Source organism: Daphnia carinata, chromosome 7, assembly GCF_022539665.2.
Source record: "Daphnia carinata strain CSIRO-1 chromosome 7, CSIRO_AGI_Dcar_HiC_V3, whole genome shotgun sequence".
In the NCBI taxonomy this organism is placed as follows: Eukaryota; Metazoa; Arthropoda; class Branchiopoda; order Diplostraca; family Daphniidae; genus Daphnia; species Daphnia carinata.
In genome coordinates this window covers 6,319,425-6,337,404 of record NC_081337.1, presented here as the reverse complement: position 1 = coordinate 6,337,404, position 17,980 = coordinate 6,319,425, and the positions used below count along the sequence as shown (strand labels likewise).

General features: G+C 40.1%; 1 protein-coding gene across 1 annotated transcript in view; it reads right to left on the bottom strand.

Annotated features, from left to right (window-relative positions):
- Positions 1 to 1,366: 1,366 nt before the first annotated feature.
- Positions 1,367 to 17,980, bottom strand: part of LOC130699262 (Krueppel-like factor 3) — a 39,195-nt gene continuing 22,581 nt past the window's right edge. The window contains exons 4-7 of the mRNA XM_057521590.2: positions 17,377 to 17,488; positions 11,096 to 11,167; positions 5,031 to 5,284; positions 1,367 to 4,873 (exon numbers count right to left, since the gene is read on the bottom strand). Coding sequence (XP_057377573.1) covers positions 4,701 to 4,873; positions 5,031 to 5,284; positions 11,096 to 11,167; positions 17,377 to 17,488 — 611 coding nt within the window. The 3' untranslated portion in view covers positions 1,367 to 4,700. The remainder of the gene's footprint in view (positions 4,874 to 5,030; positions 5,285 to 11,095; positions 11,168 to 17,376; positions 17,489 to 17,980) is intronic.

The following is a 17,980-nucleotide window of genomic DNA, read 5'->3' as shown; positions in this document are numbered from 1 at the left end:
ATTAAAAGAAGCCCAATTCCACAAATCGGACAGATCGGGATCGCCAGGTAAAGCCACGCCCATGCTTAATCAAATTAGGACAGCGACGACAGATGACGATAGATAGTTTAAAGAAAAAAAGGGAGGGCTACCTGCTCGAGAGCAAGCACCGACCCACCTGATGTAGTGATGGAGTACGTGCACATTTCTAGAGGTTTGACGGTTAAAAAGCAGGTGAAATCGGGAGCCTGGTAAATTCGCAATTCTAGGGCTTGTAACGGTAAAGAAGTACGATAGCTTTGTACTAAATGTATACAATGTCTTTCTTGAAAAAAAAAATATTTGCGTTTGAATATTTTCGTTTGGGTTTTCCCCGCTATCCGTGATAGACGCCTTCTGTTGATGTGGATCGGCAAGTGAATAAATGTGTACTATTCGAGATCGGTATTTGCACCTGCTATGTCAACCCATCGATTTCGGGAACGAAGAAAAAAAAAAAGGTGTAACCCTCATGCCGGTCGTGGCAGGAAGAAATGAGAAAAATATTTGTTTGTTTTTTTCCTGTAATATGTTTCCCAAATAAAACACGTAAATCAAAACAAAAGAAATGAAAAGAGCAAGTTTTGTTTACGATCCGGGTTTTACCCATCAGCCGCGATCAGCTGCTGCTGGGGGGAAGAAACGAGCGGGTTATAAGGTTGAAAGAAAGGCCCTCCAACGACTAACGCAGTTGCAACACCAACACTATCATCGCTATTTGGCAATGGTGCGCTCTCTTCCAATAATCGATAATGTTTGCCCTTTGTTTCACCGTTCGCTTTTACCTTTTCGCTTAACAGAAAAATACAAAAAATGTTTCAAGACCATCTTGTTTATAAAAGATAATCAACATAATCATAATCATTTTTTTCTCTCTCTCTCTCTCTCTCTCTCTCTCTTTCTTATGCCCAAAAATATCGAAAGCTGTTAGTTTGCCAAGGTTTTATATTTGGCAATTCGTTCATTCGGTTCGGCTATTCCATTTAAATCGTCTTCCTCTCTCTCTCTTCCACTGTTCCACGAAAAATTTCCATCCCTGGCGTTTTATGTTGACGATAACGTACGTGTATCTATACACGTACGGTTATGACCCACCTTTTTTTTTCTTTTACCTACTAGCGTGAAAAGTTCATTAAATTACCTTTTTCTCATTTCTGTATCGCCGCGCTTGTACGAACATTTAAGAAACGGCAACGATCAGCTATGAGAAAAACAAATGACTTTGCAATCGCTGCAGCTTTACGTTGTGCTGCGTGATTGCATAGCCATAAGTGAATTTCATTATCTTTTGGAACTGACGAAAGAATATCGCAGCGACGCGGAGCCAAAAAAACAAATCCAAAAAGACTTGCATCCACACCATGTGTAATAAATTCAAATACAATTCGAAAGAACACGCAACGCCGCGCTCTTAATAATGTTCTCACCGTAGAGATGCTTTAACGAAATCAAAACAAAAGAAAGACAAAACACAAAACATTTTTTTTTTGTATAGAAATAAAAAATAAGAAGAAGAAGAAAAAAAAAAGAAACACACGCTCGCACACAAAACAATATGGACACGCGTCGCACATTCGCACGCATACAGACGGCGGAGTAGAAGGGTAGGAAAGATATATCAATAAAAACCAAAACAATAACGGGGCAGAGCAGGGATTAAAAAAAAAAAAAAACGAAAATTAGAGAATTATTTCTTCATTTATACACGCGTAAAAGAAAAGGGGATAAAAAAAAACGTTCACAAAAAAAAAAAAAAATGATTTCAAAATGTTTGTTTCGTATCTTTGTTCTGTACAGAGGAGGACGTACAACACGGTCGATAGTACACAAGAGCCCAGTTGTATGTTTTGAGAGAATAAATAGGCGTTTTCTCTGAATTTTTGCTGTGGTTTTTCTTCTTTATGTGTGTGTTTGAGTGAAGAAACTTATGACGCATGATTAACGGCAGTATTTCTGTTTTTTTTGATTCCCCCCCCCCCCAAAAAAAAAAAAAAAATCAAGAATTATGTGTGTGAGAAGAGAAGGCCGTAAAAAGAAAATATAAACAAGGCGGCTCTTTCTTCTTCGTCTTCCTAATAATAATAATAAAAAATAAAAATGAGATAAAATTCTCTTTTTTTTTTTGTTGTTCTTCTTCTTTCCTATTTTCCTGCATATGTGCGCCTATACTATGGAACTGTTTTCATGGCGAATGACAGACATACCAAAAGCAAAAACGGATAAAAAAAACGAAAAACAGAGAAAAGAAAAACTGGGCAGGATAAGGGTGGAGAATCTTCTTATGTGTTCACGCCCTCACTTCGTACGGTCGTGAATGTCTCTGTGTGTGATAACTCTTTTTATTCTCCCAACGTTAGATTTCTTATTCTTTCTCTGTGTATCTGTTGCAACTTGCTATTTTTCTTTATCAAGTAATAAAAAAGAATAAAAAACCTTAAAGAAAAAAGACGAGGAAAAATTATATACATATATAGTATACGGTACGCTGAATTGTTATTGCATATCCTTTTGGAATGTGATGAGGTATAAGACCCTATGGCTGCTTCCGGGCGCAAAAAAACAACACACGAACAAAAAAAAAAAAAAATATTTATACGAGGGTGAGAAACTGAAAGAAACGAGGCATATACATGTAATAATAATAATCAAAAAAAAAAAGAAAAAAGAAAAAAGAAGGGCTTCCAAAATAAAACGGGACACGCAGACGCGAACGAATCATAAGACACTGAAAAACAAAGCAACGCAAGGGGGGGAAAGAATTAGGAGGAAGAAATATTTAAATAAATTTCAGGGTTAGAAAAAAGAGAGCTCTAAAACAAAAATAAAAGGGGGAAAAAAATAGAATAGGATGACCGCGCACACGTTCACTGTAAATGGCACGATATGCAAAGAATGCCTTCAGTACATCTTTCTCCTTTTGACGACTGCGCACGAATGAGGCGGATGCGAAACGAGAAGAAAGAAAAAGTCGACAGCTGTGTTTCATTCTATTTGATTTATTTTTTTTTAAGTGATGATCTCATTGAATTCAGACCGAGTATAATATCAATCGCGGGCGTGTGGGTTGCCAATCACGCTGTGTGTTCTCGTCCTTTTTCTTTCAACTCTCTTTACGGGGGGGGGAGGGGGGGGTCTTTGGTACAACTACAATCGTCCACGTCCCGGCCTTTCCTATTGCTGCCTTTCTCTTTGTGGGTGTGTGTGTGTGTGTGTATACAGTGTGCCTGTTGTTGATAGAAATAAGCAGCCAGTCTAAGTGTTTCGCTCGAGGAATATCACAATATCTTTTTTTTTTTTTTTCGCAGCCCAAATGAGGAACGATATGCGCCACGCGCTGCACCTCTCTTCTTCTTCTCGGTTTTTTCCCCCCTCCATTTCGGGCGTTGGGCTGAATTTTTTGTTTTGTTTTTCTCGTTGTACATAAATCACCAAGATAGTTGTTTGGCGCTTTTTTGCTTGCTAACGAATTCAAAGAGGCGAGAAGAAACATTTCTTTACCCAACTTTCGGGCCGCATTACAATATTCTTATGATATGCATCGATGCACGGAGGAGATGGGAGACAAAAAAACAAAACAAAAAAAAAGGCAGAATAAACGGAGGGAGAAAAACAAAATTAAGAATTCTTTTCTGCATTTCGAATTTCTTATTCCTCTTCGCTTCTCTTTGGTGGACGGATTGGGGGGGGGATACGTTGTAGCAACATACGGTGTAGATTTGATCAAAGCGACAAAAAACATACAATGTAGAGGGAGTGGCATTTGAAAGGCGAGCTCGTTTTTGCTTTTTAGCCACTTTACAATTAACGAAAAAAAAAAGGGCGGCAACGGAGGAAAGAAAAAAAAAAGCGATGGAAGAGAAACACTCCCTTCGTTAACACTAGTGAAAGATCAGACATCACTAAGGCGAAACGGCAGAGAGGGACGAGAGAGAGAGAGCGATATGATCCAACAACATCGATGTGAGATCGCCAGATTCGAAAGTCACAATAAAAAAAAAAAAAAAAAAAAAAAAACAGGACAGGCCCCGGCAAAAACAACGAGAATGATGATTAGTAATATTGATAATAAAGACAGGAGGATGAGGTTTGATCAAGCGTATTGGAAGTCGTACGGGATACAGGGGAAAAAGAAAAAAAAACGAACGCGCGTACCGCCCGTTAGGGGGTTGAAAAAACCCGTCACGAGAGCGCGCATGTGTCGGTGTCAGAGTTGTTGCTCTCCATTCGTTCACAAAATCCAACAAGGTGTAATTCGAAACGGGGGGAAAAAAAAAAGAAGCAAATTTTCAATTTCTCCAAAGAGAAAAAAAATATAAAAATAAGTTGATTTCGCTGTTTTTTGCCTTCCCATTTAGCAAATGAAAAAAAAAAGGAAAAGGAATACAAAAAAGTACATTCATCGTAGTTGGGATAGTTGGGACTGTGTTGCAGTTGATGTTTCTGTTGTTCTGCGTGTCTGTGTGAGTGTTGTGAATATCGCCATGTTTCGCTCTGGCCGATGATGATGATGTCGACGTCTCTTTTTCAGCCCTTGTTCGCCCCCGTCTGCTAGCCACCGCGGACAGCTACCGCATCGCAAAGAGTGTCAGCTGGCGTGATCTTTTGTGCTGTGTGTGTGTGCGCTGATGCGCTGCTCGGCTGCGTAAAGTACAGTATGTATAGAAAGCCGACTTTCGTCGACATCAGTGTCGCTTCATGTGCAGTGACAGATGGTCGGATCGTGAGAACGAGCGCTGGCACAGGTGGCAACGGAACGGCTTTTGTCCCGTGTGCTTCCGGAAGTGGCGGGTCAGCTCGTCGGACCGTGCAAATTTCCAAGTGCAACCGTCCCACGTGCACTGGTACGGCTTTTCACCTGCACGATCCGAGTTACCAGCGAAATACCAAAACGGCGGAATGAAAGAAAAAAGAGAAAAGAAAAAGAAAAAACGTTGCAGATGACGACCGGTGTTGATTCAACTTGTGACTACTTTGCTAATGTGAATTGTGCAAAGAGAAAGCGAAAGACTTACCTGTGTGCGTCCGCTTGTGGGCTTTGAGGTGCGAACTTTTCGTGTAGACTTTCTCGCATCCTTCGAAATCGCACTTGTGGACTTTGCGCCTTCGTAGGCTGTCGGTGAAATCGCCGATGGAGGCGGCCGAACTGGGCGGCGGCGGAGGCGAGTCGCCCGGCGACGAATGTCTGTGCGGGCTCAATCCGTTATTTGTCGACGTGCCGTGCGAGGGGCTCGCCGATGAGGAGGACAACGGTCTTTGGCTCAAAGTCCTGAAAGAAGAAAAGGGGAAAATCAATGATGTACACCGAACGATGATAAAAGATGAATACATGAGCGCAAAGAGTATAAATCAATTAAAAGACGGATGACCGCATGACGCAACGCATTTGTTTTTTTCACATTTCCTCCTCGCGTGTGGCTGCGTCTTTCGAAATTGCGCACACCAAGGAAAAAAACATAAATTTTGTATAACAGAGAAGAGACTTGAGAGAGAGAGAGAGAGAAGAGAGAGAGAGAGAGAGAGAGAGAGAGAGAGAGAGAGAGAGAGAGAGAGAGAGAGAGAGAGAGAGAGAGAGAGAGAGAGAGAGAATGGATGGATGGAAAAAGAAGTGTACGATAATGGATTGGGTAAATTATACAGATGCCCCCGATCCGACGATTGATCAAGTGGAATCAGAAAGACATGAGCCAACTATCAGGGTCTTATTTTTTTTTTCATTTTCTACGCAACAAATAATTCCTAAAACCTCACAGAGAAAAAACATTGGCCCATGAAATAATATACATGTAAACGTAGCTGTTAAATACGGAGAGGAAAAAGAAGGAGCCTCATGACTGGTAGACAAGAGAGGCCAGGGCTCCCATTAACCTGGTGGGGGAGTAAAGAAGGCGGACGTCTCGAAAAACATGGAACTCTGCGGTTGTGATGGGGAGGAATCTATCAACTCGGCACAGTATCCAAACAGCTAGCAGATTCCAAAACGACTCATGATACACAATCTCGGGCGTTGTGTCATGGAGATCATGTGAGGATGATGGACGACGACCCGAGAACACATACTCCAGGATTTTCAAAAAGGTGTTTCTTTTTCTTTTTCAACAAAAAGGAGATAAAAAAAAAAAAAAAAAAAAAAAAAAAAAAAAACAAAAGGAAGGAGGCCAGGAGCGCACAAATTGCCCGTCCGGTTCTCTAAGTCATCATTCATCAACGACTCTTCGTATTTTCTATTTTTTTTCAACTTTGGTGGAGCTTTTTTTTTTTTTTTTTTCTTTCCTTTTTTACCTAGTGTGTTCAAAGTTTGCCCAATGCAAAATGTATTTATTCTTGTTTCTTCCATTTTGCACAGGTAAAAGAAAAATGTGCCAAGAGCCATTGAAGTTGGACAATTTAAAAAATAAAAAGGGTGGAGACACTGTGTACACAAGACGCAAACGAAAAAATGTGTTAAAAGGAAGAAGATGGGATTCACGTGTCGACAAACATCCGCCCGAAACATCTCCCGAATTTGGCTGGAACTCTCGTTGCCTTCTTTTTGCCATTATGCAGGTTTTTTTTGTTTTTTTTCCGTTCTAGCAACAGACGACAAGTGACGACACTTTCTTCTATTCCCTCCCCACTTGTTATTTGTAATTTGTGATTGCTTTGTGTGTGTGTGTGTGTGTGTGTGTGTGTGTGTGTGTGTGTGTGTGTGTGTGTGTGTGTGTGTGTGTGTGTGTGTGTGTGTGTCTGTGCTCAATTTTTTCCTTCTCGTTTCTTTTTCTTTTTAAAATTTATTATTATTTCTATGTTTTCTTTTCCGTTCTAAATTTGGTTTCGGGTTTTTTTTTTTTTTTTTTTTTCTTTTCTTTTGCCATTGTTAGATGCTTATTTCATAAGAGGTCCCGGAGCAACAACAGTTACTTAATAAATATAGTAGGACGTCGCCGTAATTTATACTCGAAGGGGAGGGAGGGATTGGCCATCTGGAATCACCGAGGATATTGTCCGCGTTCTCGACTGCCACGCTACCTGGTCTCCAATTTTCTCTGTTTTCCACCTAGAATCTACATTTTCTAGCGTTGTCTAGCGCTAACTCATCTCGTACTCCCCCCTCCCCCCCCCGTAATCCCATCTCTCTCTCTCTCTCTCGCTCTCCCGGTCTTGTTTTCTCTCTCAACCTCCTTAATTCACTATCGTTCCTCGACTCTAATAGAAATAATAATTTAAAAAAAAATAATCAACCTGACCAGCGAATTAGTCGCGCACTATCAAGAAGCAGCGAGTAAGATGGGGCGCAGAAACGAACGAATGATAGCAAGAAAAATGCGGAGAGGTGGAGACTATCAATAATAGCAACGCACATAAAAAACCGCATGTCTAACGAAGTGAAGAAGAAAAGACACACACACACACACACACAAAAAAAATGATTATTAATAATAATAGTCGTGATAATAAAAATAATAATAATAGTAATAACAATAATAACGATAACAAACGGAGTGAGTGAGTGAGCGCCCATCACATTATTGGGTCAACCGAAGCGGATTTCTCAGACAAGTCAAATTTTGTTTTCTTTTTTTCTTTCTTCTTTTTCGATGTACTGATCCGCGCAGAGGGGGGGGTACTTTTCTCTCTTCTTTTTTTTTTTTTTTTTTTTATTTATAACAATTAATTTTTCTATTATAACGGATTATTTAATGGCATTAAATGGTAGGGCGTGAATACGAAGAAAAACGCAAGAAAAAAAGAAAAAAAAAAAGGAGAGAAAGATGAGGGGAAAAAAATAAAATTCCCCTTCTTGAATGGAACACAACAGATGATGAAAAAGAAAAACCGGTTAGATACTTCGTGATTTTCTGCTTGGCGCATCTAGTAATATCGTGAGTGTTCCACAAAACAAAACAAAACAAAAAAAAAAAAAAAAAAAAATAACATTCGACTGTTGTTATTGCAGTTGTTGAAAAGAAAATGTAATGCCAAAAAAAAACTCCCATCATTTTTTATTAAAAAAAAATATTTGGAACGACATCCAGAGAAGTGAACCACCAACAGCACGCTGATGACTCGAAGTCGCTTTGCGCATTGAAAGAAGAGACATTTGAATATCTCCATTGGCACCGACTTGTCAATTGTTCGGCCTTCCCCACCGTTGCGCCGTTTCCCATGTTCCGTGACTATGTCTGCAGACGGACGTCCATCACGTTTGCAATTATGACGAGTTTATCACCTGATGGCGTGGATTGTGTCATTTCTTCGTCCCCGAACTTGCCCCGTTTTCTAAGTCGTCAACACTCGGCCCGTCAAATTTCTTCTTTTGCTTCCATCACATTCTACAATTCGTTTCCGGCCAAGGTGTTCTCATATACATAAACGAAGCGCGATAATTACTCAACAAACGTTGGACGACAGTTGTTCTCCCCTTAAAAAAAAAAAAAAAAAAAAACAAAAGCCCTTCAGTTTCCATCGTTCGGGAGAAATTCGAATGCAAAACGCAACCTAATCTCATAAACACGATTTTTTGTTTTCTTTCTTTCTCTCAAACAAAAATAAAAAAAAAAAAAAAAAAAAAAAAGAAAAAATTCATTTTTCTCCTTGTTTCATTTGTTGCGGTTATTAACGTCCGGAGAGAAAACGAGTGGGAAGAAGAACAACAACAACAAATGTTCGAAAAAAAAAAAAAAAAAGAAGAAAGAAAAAGTCCATTCTAATTGCCTGTGCGTGTTGGCTGCGGTCTGTCATCGCTGCCGAGCGGATGTTGGGAGGATCGTAATCAAACATTCACCCGTGAAAATGACTCGCCAACGTAACGACGCAACAACATCAGCTACAATTGTAACACGGACGAGATGGTGAGGGGTCTGGTAATCAACGCCGTTGCGCGTACAGTAGTAGTCGCGCATCCATTACACAAAGAAGACAGGAGGGCGAACGTATTTCAAAAACAAAAAAAAAAAAAAAAAAAAAAAAAAAAAAATAAATAAATGAAAAAAAAAAAAAAAAAGAGACCCTAATAAGACTTCCAGTCCTGATTAGAAGTTTCGGGAGCGTGAAAATGGTGAAATGCCGAGGTGTAATCATTTCTCTATTTTTAATCTACACGAAGGCGAGAACATAGAAAACGATCGGCAAATCATCATTAGCTCAGTCTGCGTTGTAAACACAAGTCTACTACCGTTCTCCTTTCCTCTCGTTTTTGTTGTTTCTCCTCTGCCCAACAAGCGGAGCGAAGCAAATCAAATAAAAAACCATCGGACTTGATCGTAGAAACAATGAACAAGGAGGGAGAATCCGAGGGGGGAAAAAAAGAAAAAAAAATTAAAACTTCTTTTTGCTGGCTAACGAGTTCTCCCGTTCCACGGCCCGACCGAAGTGGGCGTCGAAAAGCGCACCCAGCCACACTTTGACTAAACAAAAATGAAAGATTCTTTTAATTCCCCTCATTCACGGACACACACACACACGCGCAAAAGAAGAAGAGGAAGAAGAAGAAGCGACTATCTTAAGACAACAACAAAGAGATTCTCGGCTTGTTTTCAGATTGTGAGCCAGAGACAGACAGACGAAAACAACACGGGCTGATGCCATCAGCGATGGCACGTTCGACCCATTACGCAGCAACGAGGTCGTGACATCCAGCAGATACAACGGCCATCTCTTTCTGCTCACCCACAACACGAAACGGGACCTACTACGTCAAGAGAGTACGGCACTCTTCTCACGGTCTCCATTGCCCGCAAAAGAAAGGAGACCTTCGCTCTCGTTCGTGTTTCACTACTTAAAAGAAACCTCCTGTCCATTGTACCGTTCGTGTGTGTGTGTGCAACTAAAGCTGATTTTTCTTTAGTCATCTCCCGCCCTGCTACTTCCTTTAGTCCAATTTGAAAAAAAAAGAAAGAAAGAAAAATACGAAGCAAGTATCTGAAACTGAAAGGAAATAAAAAAGAACACGACCTAGTTGCGACTGTCGTTCCTTCGATACGAAAGCAAGTGCTCAATTCACGATTCTTCAATCTATTCAAAACTGAATTTGTTTTTTTTTTTTCCCCTCTTTTCATTGCGATGAGAAAGGAGAACCAAAAGAGAGAGAGAGAGAGAGAGAGAGAGACCCTTCACTTTAATATTTTCTCCTCTCGACTTATCAATAGGTTCATTGCACAGCATTGCGTTTGGGAATAACAATTTTTTTTTTTTTCTTTCTCTGCCTTAGTTTGTCCTACGAAAAATCGTGCAAACCATCGTGACCAAAAACAACACCCACCCCCCTCCTCTCAAAAAAATAAAAAAAAAAACGAACCACAGGTCCCACTTTCGTCTGGACCCTATGACACTTGTAGTGATCGGCCAAGACGAAGAAGAAGATCCACCGTCTGGGAATGCGGGGCTAATGCGGCATTTTCCATTCGCGCACACTTTGGGTGTTTTTAGCAAAGAGAGAAACGGTTACAGGGACAGGGACAGGGACGGCGAAGATAAAAATAAAAATAAAAAACGAAAAGAAACACAAGGAGAGAGAAATCAAACGAGGAGAAGGTCCGTGTTTTTTTAACGCATCCACCTTGCGTCCCTATGCAACAATCTAAAAACGTAGTACAGTGCAAATAAGTAAGCACGATTCCACAGAGTAACCCAGTGAGCACAGAGCCTCAACCTAAGAATAAACGGTTGGCCATCATGAAAGACGAAAAACACGAAAGCGAAAAGGCTCCAAAAAAAAAAAAAATAGATGTGCAGAGAACATGATGCACGACCGCTTATTCGTGAATAAATACAACGTGAAACGCAAGAGCACGATTTTGAAACCAACGGGATTGAAAGAAGAGGTACACAAAAAATGCAGAGATGAAGAATCTAAGTATCCCACGTCCGATGATTACGTAGCGCACTCGACTCTTTCGGTGGGAACTATAGTTGTTTTTGTTTTCCTTTTTTTTTTTTTTTTTTTTATTATATCTATGCTAGAAAATAGGATCATTAACGTAGTCCCACTCTGTTAAAAGCTGAACCACGGTTCAACTATTTTCAACAGGTTCTTTTTTTTTTTTTTTTTTTTTTTTTTTTTTTCATTTTCTAAAGGTAAAAATTGAAATTTTCCACTTACATGTCATAGCCGGGAAGGAATCCATCTTCGTCATCGTCGTCCTCGTCTTCGAACATGGTGTCTCCATGGCTACTGTTAATGGACAAAAAAGAAAAGAAAAGAAAAGAAAAAAATAAAATAAATGATAAATGAGAGTAAAATACGGTCATAGCAAATAAACGATATGATTATCATTGAAATCATTATGATCGATTGACAATGCAATTAATGCCAACAAGTTTGCGCAGAGGGTCTCGTTTTTTGTTCTTTGCCGACAATTTTCTTTGTTATCAGTTCACAAAGCATCCAGAGAATGTTTGATTCGAAGCGCACTGTCAACCGAAACGCGTGCAAACGTCACAAAACAGAGAACGGGAATCAGTAAATTCTCTCCTTTTTCTTTGTCCTTTCTCTCACGTATTTATTTTATTTTTATTTCTTTTTTTTTTTTTTTAAATCGCAAACCAGTCGCCCACCGTTTGCGGCCCTTGTTGCTAACCTGCGCACACAGTATCCCGATACGGGCGTCGCCAACCCTACCGCAATCTATTCAACAAGTTTTTTTTTTGTTTTTTTGTTTTTTTCATTTTGCCTTGCAAAGAAGAAGAAGAAAAAAAAAAAAAACTGTCAAAATTCAGCGATTGTGCTCGATTTGCGTCTCTCCTTTTCATTTTGGGCCGTAAATGTATGTATTTTTCAAACAAAACAAAAACAAAAACAAAAACAAAAATCCCCATTTTGGATTGAACGCCACTCTCTAAATGCGAATACGAACAAGAAAGAACAGACGCAACCAAAAGAAGAAGAAGAAGAAGAAAGCACGACCAAGGAGGAGTAGAAGAAAAACTCATGATTCATTGCTTACACTCTAAGCACCGATCGTGACCGATCCGAGACAGTATGTACTGAAGAGGAGGCGGACAGAGAAGCCGAGATCCGCCGCCAATCATCTTCACGGCGTCCCAACATCCGGGATTACTTGTTAAGATACCCATTTTTCTTTCCATTCCCTTACTCTCTCACCCAAACCCCCCCCCCCCTCCTCACTTTTTGTTTTCTATCTTTATCCTGAAGAAGGGGATGTTTTTCAAATGTAATAAGTATATAGATGCGTGTAAATAAATTGCTATTTAAATCGTAAAAGGAAAAAAAAAAAAAAACGTGAAAGAAATGTGGGTGGCAACGCAGCACGAGTTTGAGCCTTTAAAGACGATCGACATGCGCTTGACCGTAGAATTTGCATGCGAAATTGAACGGGCAATGGGCTTGTTTTTTTGTTTTTTTTCTTTCTTTCTTTCGCTTTGATTCGAGAGGCTGTACGTGTCTTGTCAGACCATTCATTACAAACTTTGTGAAGGATTGCGGTATGGTGCGTTCTCTTTTTTTTCTGCCTTTACCCTTGGTCTTTGTGGAGGTAAACGAGCGAAAATAGTGGAGAAGAAGAGAAACATTTCCCCCAACGTCATGCGAGCGGAACGTCATAGCGCAAACCGCATCACGACGGGTAAGGCGCCACAAAAGACACTTTACACACACACACACACACACAAACGAGGCGTCCGTCTGGTGACAGCTGGTCTTGCGAAGAAGAGGAGATGGGCACTACTGCCACCTTCACCACCAAGACCAAAACCATATAGTTACAAGAAAGTCACTCTCTCATTAAGGTCGATGAAACTGCATCATTTTTCATTTCTTCATCGCAAACAACTGACAGTGCCTTTCTCAAAACAGTTGCAGCTGATAAGGGCAGCGAACGAAAGTTGGGCATCGTTTCAATGCATCTACATACGCCGTGTTTCACCGTGTTTTGCGTATAGGCAGAGACGAAGGGAGGCTCGGCTCCCATCGGGGCGTACTGTGTACGTCATGATTCACTTCGTGATGTGCTGGCGCAGCAAGAATGTAAAAAAAAAAAAAAAAAAACGGTGAAGACTAAGGTGGGTCATCCGGCGAGAGCCTACTATCATTGTCGTTCGGGAATTTGTGCATTAGAGGGGAAGCAAAGACGGGAGAAGGAGTTGAGGGCTAAAGGGGAAGGCGTAGACGGTTTTCTTAGAGAAGGGGGGGGGGGGAGAAAGAAGAGCTGGGCATTATATATCCTCATCATCTGGCTCGATTCCCACCTACTCCGCCTCCCAACTGTTGCTCACATCCCAAACGGCTGCTGCTGCTAAGCCTCATTGTTGTTATTGTACTCCATCTTCTTATCTCAAATTGTATCCAACGTTTGAAGTTGGACAGATAAAAGAAAAGAAAAAAAAAAAAAAATACAACGAACCAAAAGAAAAAGATGGGACGTGGTAAGTTGGGCGTGGTGAAGCCTCTGTTTGTTATTATTTATCTTCTTTTTTTTTTTTTCAAGAGGGGAGGAAGGGGATGAAAACGGTGATGTGCTGGTACCGAATTGTAGGCAAAGAACACGCGCGTCTTGCTGGAGCCGACGTCTCACTGGTACAGCCCATCACGTAATCTCAAATCTTCATCACTGGAAAATTCTTTCTCATTTTTTTTTTTTTTTTTAAATAACAGGAAAAAAAAAAAAAAAAAAAAAAAAAAAGAAAAGAGAAAAGCTAAACCAGTAGGGTCAGAAAAGTCAAAAAGCGCAATCTCATCGCTTGACGATCCACCACAAAAAAGAAAAAAAAAAAAATACCCCAACCGCTACGACCAACCACCAACCTGTCGGCATTCATTACCCTCATTAGTCGTAAGCAGTAAGCACTTCGTTGGAGAAATAAAAAAAAGGGGGGGTGGGTGGGGGGAATGCACGCGCTTCAGCTTAAGAAGTAAGCCAAATGCCAAACAACCAAGCTGATTAATTAAAAGACGGAGGGAAAAAAAAATAAATATATTCTTTGATTTAAGATGATGGTGTGTAAGACGACAAGAGTCGGTCGTGCGCCTTATTTTCTCGGCTCGCCGAGCCTATTGAAATAACTTGCGGAGAGGCGTGAAAGGGGGCCTCGACTCCCGACAACCATTGACTGTAAATTGCCCGACACACGCGGGGTTGGAAGAGCACGGACGCGCACGAAATGCCATCGCGAAAGATATGGGCAAAAGGAAAATAATAATAAATAAAAATGTTATTTTCTTTTTCTTTATCGACGACTGCTGGGGGAGTCTGTCAAGGCCCTCACCGGTTGGTATCATATTAAAGTATAAATACATTATGGATTGGGAGAGAGGTGCGATTAGTCGGCTGTGGATTTTATGAGGTGAAGAAAAAACCATCATCGCGCCATGCTAATGGGATCTATATTACGCCCGATCGTGCCCAATCATCACGTATAGGGAGAGCGCTATAAGAATTCTTTTTTTTTTTTTTTTTTTTTTTTTTTAAGAAAAAAACAAAGGTGTCAAAAAAACAAAAATTTTAAAAGGAAAAAAAACCTTCAGCCAGAATGGAAGAGGGAAACTCGGCGGGAATGCAAAAAAAAAAAAAAAAAAAAAAAAAAAAAAAAAAAACGAGGGGATTTTTAAACTCCAAATTTTCTGCGGTTGCCTGTGCTCCAATTGTTTGTGTGCAATTCTGTTTTTTAAAAAACAAAACAAACCAAAACTATTTACTCCCCTTTAAAGAACAAAAAAAAAAAAAAGAAAAAAGAAATATGTTTGTGTCTATGTCATTGTCTATTGTGTGTGTGACTCTTCAAAACTGGCAGTCGATTGCCGAACCGAACAGTAAAGCCAGTGAATTGAGGAAGTCGATGATGGATTGTTTGATAGCAGCACGTCCTGTTCAGCATAATACGACCCAACATTCTCGCATCGGTCGTCGTCGGCGAATCTTACAACCACTTAAAGAAAGTTTCGCCATTTCGATTGGTTCGTTCTCCTACCGATTTCTACCTTGACGTGCTCAAGTACTTCAAATGGAATTCCATTACGACATTCGCATCTTTCGCACACGTTTATGGACGACAGGCGCGGTGAGCAGTGAAACAAACCAACAAAAAAAAAAAAAAAAAAAAAAAAAAAAAAGAGAGAGAGAATGCATGTTAAATAAAGAAAAAAAAATAATATGTATGTAAAAAAAGAAAAAAAAAAGAAACGGGTCAAGAAATAAAGAAGCGGATGAAGAAGAGGCAAGGACACAGAGAAAAAAAAAAAAAAAAAAAAAAAAATAAATAAATAATGCGAGTGTGTGCTGCTGCATGTTCGGTGCGGATGCGGCGGTAAAAGCACAGTTGGGTTCGTTACGGTCGAGGTGGCTGTAACGCGCACCCAACTGGAAACGGGAGCGCTATTCTCATTGAATAAACGGACGAGAACCAACACACAAAAAGAAAAAAAACAAAAAGAAAAAAGAAATAAAACAATAAAATAAAAGAGACAGGGCGTCGCTCGTTTTCTTTCTTATTATTACTATAACCCAACGTGATATATGTCTCCCTTCTTTCTTTTTTTTTTTTTTTTCTATTGCACTGCCTATTTTCTAAAAAAAAAAAACCTCTCAAACAGAAAATTACAATCAAGAAATAGAAACGAAAGAAACTCGATTATTAATGGCGACTCGACTCACGCGCTGATAGTTAGCGTTCAATCTTTCTCGGCCACTCCTACGCCCTACGCTTCAAAAAAAATAAAAAATAAATTCCAAAAAAAATAAAAAATAATATACTATATACCAAACCTTATCCTTGCTCTCTATAATGTTTTGTGACTCTCTCTCTCTCTCTTTTTTTTTCTTTGATCGACTCTCGGTCGATTAGACAAAAGTAAAAACGAGGCAAAGTGTCTTACAGTCTGAATCAACCACCCGCCGTTTTTTTTCTTCTTTTTTTGGAAGCAAAATGCCCCCCCCCCCCCTCATTTTTTCTTTGCCTTTTAAAATCTCGAAGCGTAACTCAAAAGGTTATAAGCCTTCTCGGCCGATAGAGTCAAACGCCGCAGTCGGGGTCTCTTCGATGCCCTTTCACGGACCCTCACATCGACAAAAAAAAAACCAAAAAAAAACCAAAATAAAAAAATAAATGTGACGAGGAGAAACGTTTACACAAAGCCCCGAAAATGTTGAGCACCCACAGCGAACGGTGAGCAGCAGGCGACAGCACCCTCGAAACAGTCGTAATGGTTTAGTGGTGGATAGTAGCTCCCATTGATTTCAATCGATTGTTTCGAGATTGGAAACGAATAGAAGAAAGAAAAGAAAAGAAAAGAAAAGAAAAGAAAAAAAAAAGGGTCAAGAGCAAAACCGAGAAAAAACGGTTGGAAAAGTGGGGCGTATGTTTATCGTGTTAAACCTTAAACTTTTAAGACATGAACAAGACGCTTTTTGCTCAAAGGATTCGTTTTCTCATTTTTTTTTCCCCCCTAACTAACGCCCATGTTTCTACGAGTATGAACCTTAAAAATAAAATAAAATACGGTAAGCTGAACGAGCGATGTATCGATGATTGAATTGATGACTGTCAGAGTTCCTCATCGAGTTAAATAAAAACAAAAAAACAAAAAAACAATAAAATATTCCAACTCATTGTGGCATTATTTTTTGTTTTGTTTTGTTTTGGTTTCAGACCAACTATACAACATTTTTTTGTTGTTGTCTTTGCCTCTTGTTCTTCGATCTTGTTGTTGTTCAATCTCAACCGAACGCCCACCGCCTTCTGATGGCATGAATTGTACGATGATTGTTGTTGCTCGCGCTGCATGCATTATTCATGAGTGAGGTACGCGCAGGAGGAGAACGGCTTCTCCATTCACCCAAAGGTAGATCTTAAAAGTATATTGCGAGACGAGATGGACCACCTCTGGTGACCACGTTTCCCGAGTCAATGACGATGACTGCCAGTTCATTTTTGTCCTTGGCATCTGCGAGCGTTTTGCTCCAGCATTTAGATCGATCAGCTCAACCACAACAACCCCTTCACATTGCAGAGTCTTTCCCTTTTTTTGTTGTTGAAAAAAAAAATGGGCGGCAAGGCAGAGCGAAAAAAAACAAAAAAAAACGAGAGAGACAAGGCAAAAAGAGTGATGAGAAATGATGGGCATGTAGAGGGGGAACCGAGAACAACAACAACAACAGGAGCGGCTTGTTGGTAGACGCTCCTACACTCCATTTACGGCCGATTAAAACCGAAGAGAGACCGCCCCGTTTTTATCATTCGTGCGGGTTGGGTGATGAATCCTTTCACGGAGCTTATCAGCGGACCATAGAGGAATGACAGAGTCACCAGACGTTTCAAAACCCACCAGTAACAAAACAAAATGGGGAACGTAAAAAGAAGGGAAAAAAAAAAAAAAAAAAAAAAAGAAAAAAAAAGAAAAAGAAAAAGAGAAGAGATAAATGGACTTACAAGATGGGCTCCTCCTTCAGGCTGCGATGGTGGTGCGTCAGGAGAGCGCTGGACGTCGTTCGTAACGTGCACTGATGGCTCGGTATCATCTCGACGCGCGCTGCTTCTGGCGCTGCAATCAAAGATTAAAAACGGGAATGAATTCATTCATCGTCATTTTCATTTGTAAAAATTCAATCTAAAAATTGAGGTGACAATCTAAGAACAATTGAGCGTGGTGACCTCATTTTTCCAACAATTTAAAAAAACTTGATATTGAGCCATGCTAAAAAGAGGAAAGATCGAAATCGAAAAAATGAATGAAAGGTAGAATCCCCATTGCGACAGATAAGCCGATATTGCACGTTGAATGAGATTGACCGCTGGTTGCAAAAGCCGGCAAAGTGGCTCTCAAAACCTCGAAAAGATACGGGACCATCTCACGCTCGCAAAGTGTTTTCCCCATCAGTCTTTATATGTTTGGCATGCTTAACACGAACAGTGCGTAAAAACCTTTGGATTTCCATTGAAAATCGATAAAACTGAAAGATCGATTCGCGGGAAAATAAGAAATGAAAGCACAAATATACCAAAGAAGAAACGAAATAACGACAGAAAAACACGT